Here is a 9,182-nt window from a genome sequence, read left to right on the forward strand (position 1 = left end):
GACCGCCCATTCAAAGTGTTTGTTATCAACAAAATTTCGACAAAAACAAATTTGTTTTGCTTAGAAATGGTTCGCAAATACAACGAAATTAGCCAAAATACTCATCGCCAAAACATGAAATTCCCAAAAAGTAAAAAACAAACTGAAATGAAGAGCAAAAAACAAATCTTGTTTTTTTAAAAAAATAATTTTTTTTACAAATAATTTTGTATATTTTTTTTATAACTTGTTTGGCAAAAAAAGAGAAGAAGACCGGCAAAGCAAAAAAATTGTTTTTTTGCTGTATTTTCATTGAGAGCGAGCCAAGTTTCGAAATAAAATTTCAGTGCTCAGTTAGAATGGGTTTAGATTTAAACGGGAGTTTGAATAGTGAAGAACACATTGAATAAATAACACAAAATTTTTTAAACAAATTATAAAAGAAAGAAATTATTAAAGAATTTATTTAAAAGCAAACAAAGAATTTTATAAAACAAGAATTTTAAAAAACAAACAAAGACATTGAAGACTTTTAAGAAGAAAAAGTGATAAAAAAGTGAATTTTAACAAAAAAAGTGTTAAGCAATAAATTAAAAGAAAAAAAGAAATTAAGTGAAAATGATGGGCCTAAGAACATTTTTAGTGGCCTGTTTGGCAGTAATTATTATGAATTTCATAAATGTAACGGATTCCTATGCTATAGGTCAATCAAAATTGGGACGCATAGAAAAGTTTCCCTATCAGGTGATGTTAATTGGCAAACAGCTGTGGCGCAAACGCATTTTATGTGGCGGCACTTTACTGGATAATCGATGGATTTTAAACTGCCGGCCATTGTACTATGGGTGTAACACATTTTGATGTTTACTTGGGCACTAAAGAGTGTAGACGAATCTTTGGAATCGGGCAAAGTTATCTTGAGAAGTAATAAATTTATAGTGCATGAAAGATTTAATCCAGTTACAGCAGCCAACGATATTGCCTTGGTTAAGTTGCCAGAAGATGTGCAATTTACTGCACGCATTAAGCCCGCCACTTTACCCTATAGCATGAAAAGCAATCAATTTACCGGTTCCAAAGTAGTGGCCACCGGTTGGGGTGCTGCTGGTGAAACTAGAAACTCAGATCCCATGCAATATACCGAACTTAGAGTCATCTCTAATAGCGAGTGTGCCAATGAATTTGATGTTATAACCGATGGTGTTATGTGTGCTAAAGGCTTGAAAGATGAAACCGTTTGCTCTGGTGATTCTGGCGGCCCTTTGGTTTTAAAAGGTACACAAATGGTAGTGGGTATTACCAGCTTTGGTCCAGCTGATGGTTGTGAAACTAATATACCTGGTGGTTTTACCCGTGTAACCCATTATTTGGATTGGATTGATGCTAAAATTGGTAACAGTCAGCAAACTCAACATAGACCATCACAACATAATCAACACAGACAACATTTACACTTAAGGGCTGGTGATCATCAAAATGCCATCTAGACATTTAAGGTACCTCCCTAATCCAAGCAAATGGCTGTGTTAATTAAGGATGTTGCTGTTGCAACATCTGCAACAATTTATCTCATATTTGACTGACTGAAATTTATAGCTTTATTTTTTTTTTAATTTTAAACCAGTTATTATAGTTTTTAAGTCCCAGGAATTTCAAATTTTTTCTAGTTAAAAAAATTCTGTTAAAATTCCTCTAATTATTACAAAACAAAAAAAAAAAAACTGGCCGTTTTTGAGCCAATTAAATCATTTTTATATTTAAACTTAAAGAAAACAAAACCTGAAACAAAACATTCCCTTTCAATTTGGTTGTGATAAGCAAAATTTTTTTTATTTAAATTAATTACTACTACTACTACTACTATTAATTTATAAGCATTTAAATGTATTATTTATTTAAATTATTCTATAATTTTTAAGCCTGATTGTGAAGTAAAAAAAAAACTCAAAAAATGCGAAATTCACAATTTTTTTTAATAATTTTGTAATTAACATATTTAAACAAAACAAAAATATTTATTTAAAATACAAAAGATTTTTTATACAAAAATTAAAAAAAAAAAAGAAAACAACTTTTTATTTTTTTTTGCACTGGGGGTTTTTACCAGGTCTCTTCATTACCTAAAAGAAATGAATGGCTTATCATCTTATTTACTTTTTTTTTGGCTTGTGAAAGGTTAAGATACCCTCAAAAATAATGATATAATATACTAACAATATAATTTGTGACGTTATAATGCTAAAAGCTACAACACAAAATAAAAAATTAAAAACAAAACGCTAAAAATTTGCATATTTTAAACAACAACAACAAAATCAAAATAAAATGTTTAATTTAGGCGCCAGAAATGTGGGTAAGACTAGTAAACAATTAACTAACTAATTAACAGAATTAGTAAACAAAACCGGATTAATTTATAGAATACTTTTGTAATTTACTTCAGAACTTAGAATCAAGTCATTACTAATGGATAATATTTCCATAATTCAAAATTTTACAACAGGAAACTGTGTTTACTTAAACATTCAATAATATGACCACACTATGCTTGGATAAGGTGGATTATATTGATTCAGCAGAGGAAAGTGTTATACAGTAGTCTAATTAGCTCAGCTGATTGCACAAGCCAACAAAGACCAAGTATACTTTTCTAAAGGATTGAGCAGTACTCAATCTGAATATAACTTTGGTCTCTGAGTTTTGGAGTTTTTAAAATTTTGTTGTCTTGTGTTAGTTTACGTTAAAGAAGAGGCAAATTTTTGACAGATCTATAGATGTTTGTTTGTGCGAAGATAATAAGATCAGATATTCTTCATTAAATATATGAAACATTCATTGACATAATGAACAATTTCGTTTGTATAATGAAATTTTTCATTATCCAGTTTTAGCTAATGTAAGCGCATTCATCAGATGTTCTGCATTTAATATGTATATGAAACATTTCATTAGCATAATGTACAATTTCGTTTCTAGAATGAATCATTCTTATTTGCGTTCATCAGATATTATTCATTAAATATATGAAATATTTCATTGACATAATGAACAATTTCTTTGTATAATGAAATCTTTCACTATCTATTTTTAGCTAATGTAAAAGCATTCATCAGATGTTCTTCATTTAATATGTATATGAAACATTCATTAGTATAATGAACAATTTCGTTTGTAGAATGAATCATTGTTATATTTAGCAAATGTTAATGCATTTCTCAGATGTTTTTCATTAAATATATGAAACATTTCATTTCTTTCACTATCCATTTTTAGCTAATGTAAGCGCATTCATCAGATGTTCTTCATTTAATATGTATATGAAACATTTCATTAGCATAATGTACAATTTCGTTTGTAGAATGTAATCATTCATTAACCATTTTTTCTGTAGTACAATCGTAATTTTGTTAATACTCTTTGAGGCGTAGTCTACAGCAAATCACTTTATTTAAAATCACCATATGAACCTGCAGATCCTAAAGCTTGTTTTGTTATTATAACCCGTTTACAACCTACCCAATGAAACATTAGATAATCTTTGTGAATGTTTCACAAGCTATAATGATATTAATTTTTAAAAACTAGTAAGGACATCAGCAAGGATCTACAGATGCTAAAGCTCACATTAAAATGGAAGATACCTTGGTGTTGGTTGATGAATATTAAGCCTAGCAGAACCTTAGCAAGGATCAACACATACTAAAACTCATTTTAAAATGACGATACTTTGGTGTTGGTGGATTCATAAACTTCCTCTATTGAGGCTTCTGTTCGAATGGATAAAAAAACATCGTTAATGTAGGGACAGATAACCAAGCAAACACCCGTATCTCAAACACTAACACTCACAGAAAAACCTGAAATATGTGGAGCTCTACACAGAGGGAAAAAGAAATATACACTCCTGGTACCAAATTGACACCAAAGAGTTTTTAATGTTTCAATAACAACCGTTGTTAAAGTATATACATACGTACGACAACACTATGTCGCAACGTTGTCAACATTGCAACAATTCGTTGTCGAAAACTAAATTTAATACACATCCATGTCTTAATGTTAACAAACGTGCTAAGCTCACTATTGGCAACGGATTGTTTGTCAATAGTGAGCTTACCACGTTGTTAACATTAAGACAACGAATGTGTATAAAATTTAGATTTCGACAAAGAATTGTTGCAATGTTGACAACGTTGCGACATAGTGTTGTCGTACGTATGTATATACCTTGACAACGGTTGTTATCGAAAAATTATAAACAGTTTGGTGTCAATTTGGTACAAGGCGTGTATATTACTTTTTCTCTCTGTGTACATTATACTGGGCATGATCATCGAATAGGAATGTAAACTTTAACTAAAACCAATAAAAATAAACGATTCCTAAAAAGACAGACAGATCAGATGAATTAATACCAAATAATTTCCAAATAAGGCAACTAGCTCTAGTTTTTAGATCAAATAGCTTAAACTCCAATAAATTCACAATATCTAGAACTTGCAGTGAGAACACTGGTATCATGAATTCAAATCACCAACCCATCTATAAGATTGTTGGAGTCAATACTAAAAAAACTTAAACTAAGTCATCAATCTCAATAGAAATCGTTTAAAGCTCCAAGTTATATAAGACAAAATGAAAAACTTTGGCTTAGAACGTGAATTAAAGATCCCTGAGGTCAATACTGTGAATGTAAGGATCTTAAAACCACATCTCCAATGATTTAAAGTGATTCCACCTAAATTTTTCGAAGAAATGTGGTCCGACGAAAGTAAAAAACCTAATTAAACGGAAGTCTTTGAAAAATTTCTAATAGCTTAAGTGATTCGAATTATTTTAATTGGAAAAACAATGAATTGATACAATGTAACGGGGATCATATGGTCGCTTATTAAATAGACTTTGTGGAAGTCATAAGTCCGAATGGGGGAGATTTTAATTACAATAAAAAGTAATAGGTTCAATATATCATGGATTAAGTAGGACAAGGCCAGAAATTTTCTTAAATTCCTAAATATATCCGAAACCTATACCATTTGAAGGACAAAATGACTAGATTATTAACAGTTATAAAAATGCGTTTAATATTTAATCAAATTCGATCCCTAAACTCAAAGAGAAGTTCATAATACTTATGGAATTGTTTCGGTATGGAATTGTTTACTTGAGATCCACAACCTTAAACATACATGGTTCACAGAGCCCTGAACAAATGGTTGAAAACTGTGTTAAAATTGCTCTACATACACTTTAACCTTTGTCATATACAATCGGCAAAGACTTGGTTTACGGACCGATATTAACTAGAAATGGTCATATTTGAGATGTTATGACAGCGCGAAGACACGATATCTCGAAAACCTGATGTGATGAAGAAATTCTAAACTAAATTTTTAGAAAAGTATACTTTATTGCTCTCTAGGTTTGTTTGTCAAAATGTTTAAAGTCTTTGTCTGGCTCTGGAAACGTTGTTAGATATTCCACCTATTGAAACATATATAAGATATGAGGCGGCTCATAACTTAGACCAACTGACCTAAAGCGGTTATAGGACACGTCATAAATATATACTAGACACATTGGAAGGCTTGCACAATCGTCGAACGTGCCCAATTGCATACCATATGAAGGGAATTTTGAAACACTGATCCCATACAGAATGTCTGAATCACTTTCTTTGTCATTGTCAGGCTTTTGTCGAAATTAGATCCAAATATTTCGGGAGTAATATTATTATGAATATAACATACCTCACGAACACTGATTGGAAAACTCTTAGGAATTACACCCAGGAAACTTATTTTCTGAATATCGGGCGAATATCGTTAAGTGAATACTATATGTATGAGGTTTCGGTTCTTACCAGCAAACATTTTCCATGAAATGGAGCGCACTATAGGACCCATAGTGGCCAAGGTGTATTTCTTTGGAATTAATGTAGATACATCCTCCTATAAACCTAATCTTTGTCAAAATTCGTTGATCAGTATTAGGAAATCTGTTATTATTGTAAAAATGAATGCTATTGAGCACAAGCAGGGTCACTAATCATAAGATCTTAAGCTTTCTAAACATCAATTTTACTTGATATATGGAAACTAATTACCGAATATCTGAACCTAATATAAGCCCCATTACAAGGTTATGGACCCGTTAGTTATTTTACTATTCTCTAGATTAAGTAGTAACTATCTGTAAGCAAAATTAAGATTTCATTTTTAGTGATGTCTGAAGTCCATAAGTCTGGCAGGCAATAATATAAAACACAAGTGGAGTTAGCTTATTTGGCTCATAATATTTATGTAAAGCGAGGAAAATTTATTTATTTCAAAATTTTTTTTATCACTTTAGCCAATTTTATGATTTTACAACCAAATTCCGTAATTGAGGCAATTAAAAAAAAACTTAATACATTTAAATAAAAAAATGGATTTTCCCATTTTTGCACTGACACCAATATGATGTAAAACCAAAACATAAACAAAGTTCAATGAATGTAATTTAATATTAATAAATCATTTCAACATAAAATATATGCTAATCTTCGATAAACAAACTCCCCAAAAAGAAAACATAAACAAATTAATTACCTATAATCAACAACAAAATAAAATACAAAATACTAAATATGTAAATAAAATATTAACAAACCAATCTGCTTGCAAATTTATATTCTGCAGACATGCTTTCAAATTTGCCCAAACTTTTTTTACGATTTTCCCAATAAGAATATCTTTCAAAGGTATTATTAATTATTTAACTATTTAACAAATATTTGTTTACATTAACTCAGATGTCTAGAAATATTTAAATTATTTCTTAGAAAACTTAAATCGCCAAAAAACGAGGTGTTATTATTATGAATGTTTAAATCTTGACTTTTGGTATGTAGTTCCGTAAACATAACGAATGGTTTCGATTGTATCGTTAGATAAATATGTCTATTGTTTTCCAATATTCCAAAAAAAAATTATTTAAAATCTTTCTTTATTGATTACTGATAAACAAATGAAACAACACAGACATATTTCTAAAGTCGCCTGTCTGGGAATTTATATAAAATATATATATATATTTATATATGTTATGATCATTGATGAGATACATACATACATATTTTATATACCTACATGTTTTTTTTATGATATACTTCTCTAATCGATGAATATTAATTTAATCTGATTTTGTGATTTCGTTGTCATAAATTATATTAGTTTTTAATTTTTTCATCATAACTGATGACTGCTAATGGGTATAAATTTGTTTGGAACTGAACAATGTGCTTACAGTGGGTGTTAAAAGTGAAAGGATATTGGGAGTATATTAGTTAGTTTGTTAGTTTGTTAGTAGTTAGTTAGTTAGTTAGTCAGTTAGTTAGTTAGTTAGTTATAGTTAGTTAGTTAGTTAGTTAGTAGTAGTTAGTTAGTTAGTTAGTAGTTAGTAGTTAGTTAGTTAGTTAGTAGTTAGTTAGTTAGTTAGTTAGTTAGTTAGTTAGTTAGTTAGTTAGTTAGTTAGTTAGTTAGTTAGTTAGTAGTTAGTTAGTTAGTAGTTAGTTAGTAGTAGTTAGTTAGTAGTTAGTTAGTTAGTTAGTTAGTTAGTTAGTTAGTTAGTTAGTAGTTAGTTAGTTAGTTAGTAGTTAGTTAGTTAGTTAGTTAGTTAGTTAGTTAGTAGTTAGTTAGTTAGTTAGTTAGTTAGTTAGTTAGTAGTTAGTTAGTTAGTTAGTTAGTTAGTTAGTTAGTTAGTTAGTTAGTAGTGTAGTTAGTAGTTAGTTAGTTAGTTAGTTAGTTAGTTAGTTAGTTAGTTAGTTAGTTAGTTAGTAGTTAGTTAGTAGTAGTTAGTTAGTTAGTTAGTTAGTTAGTAGTTAGTTAGTTTAGTTAGTTAGTTAGTTAGTTAGTTAGTTAGTTAGTTAGTTAGTTAGTTAGTTAGTTAGTTAGTTAGTTAGTTAGTTAGTTAGTTAGTTAGTTAGTTAGTTAGTTAGTAGTTAGTTAGTTAGTTAGTTAGTTAGTTAGTTAGTTAGTAGTTAGTTAGTTAGTTAGTTAGTTAGTTAGTTAGTTAGTAGTTAGTTAGTAGTAGAGTTAGTTAGTTAGTTAGTTAGTTAGTTAGTTAGTTAGTTAGTTAGTTAGTTAGTTAGTTAGTAGTTAGTTAGTTAGTTAGTAGTAGTTAGTTAGTTAGTTAGTTAGTTAGTTAGTTAGTAGTTAGTTAGTTAGTTAGTTAGTTAGTAGTTAGTTAGTTAGTAGTTAGTTAGTTAGTTAGTTAGTTAGTTAGTTAGTTAGTTAGTTAGTTAGTTAGTTAGTTAGTTAGTAGTTAGTTTAGTTAGTTAGTTAGTTAGTTAGTTAGTTAGTTAGTTAGTTAGTTAGTTAGTTAGTAGTTAGTTAGTTAGTAGTTAGTTAGTAGTTAGTTAGTTAGTAGTTAGTTAGTTAGTTAGTTAGTTAGTTAGTTAGTTAGTTAGTTAGTTAGTTAGTTAGTTAGTTAGTTAGTTAGTTAGTTAGTTAGTTAGTTAGTTAGTTAGTTAGTAGTTAGTTAGTTAGTTAGTTAGTTAGTTAGTTAGTTAGTTAGTTAGTTAGTTAGTTAGTTAGTTAGTTAGTTAGTTAGTTAGTTAGTTAGTTAGTTAGTTAGTTAGTTAGTTAGTTAGTAGTAGTTAGTTAGTTAGTTAGTTAGTTAGTTAGTTAGTTAGTTAGTTAGTTAGTTAGTTAGTTAGTTAGTTAGTTAGTTAGTTAGTAGTTAGTTAGTTAGTTAGTTAGTTAGTTAGTTAGTTAGTTAGTTAGTTAGTTAGTTAGTTAGTTAGTTAGTTAGTTTAGTAGTTAGTTAGTTGTTAGTTAGTTAGTTAGTTAGTTAGTTAGTTAGTTAGTTAGTTAGTAGTTAGTTAGTTAGTAGTAGTTAGTTAGTTAGTTAGTTAGTTAGTTAGTTAGTTAGTTAGTTAGTTAGTTAGTTAGTTAGTTAGTTAGTTAGTTAGTTAGTTAGTTAGTTAGTTAGTTAGTAGTTAGTTAGTTAGTTAGTTAGTAGTTAGTTAGTTAGTTAGTAGTTAGTTAGTTAGTAGTAGTTAGTTAGTTAGTTAGTTAGTTAGTTAGTTAGTTAGTTAGTTAGTTAGTTAGTTAGTTAGTTAGTTAGTTAGTAGTTAGTTAGTTAGTTCGTTAGTTAGTTAGTTAGTTAGTAGTTAGTTAGTTGTTAGTTAGTTAGTTAGTTAGTTAGTTAGTTAGTTAGTA

At 29.0% G+C, this 9,182-nt stretch overlaps 1 protein-coding gene across 1 annotated transcript; it reads left to right on the plus strand.

Annotated features, from left to right (window-relative positions):
• Positions 1–338: 338 nt before the first annotated feature.
• On the plus strand, positions 339–1,910 carry LOC119605781 (brachyurin). The gene is given in 3 exon segments (XM_037959084.1): positions 339–801; positions 803–856; positions 858–1,910. Coding segments are annotated over 3 exon segments (867 nt in total). The 5' UTR covers positions 339–597; the 3' UTR covers positions 1,467–1,910.
• Positions 1,911–9,182: the final 7,272 nt, after the last annotated feature.

The sequence above is a fragment of the Lucilia sericata genome, unplaced genomic scaffold (genome assembly GCF_015586225.1).
Source record: "Lucilia sericata isolate MDLA Ls3-8-SP2 unplaced genomic scaffold, ASM1558622v1 Contig000517F_arrow, whole genome shotgun sequence".
NCBI classification, from domain to species: domain Eukaryota; kingdom Metazoa; phylum Arthropoda; class Insecta; order Diptera; family Calliphoridae; genus Lucilia; species Lucilia sericata.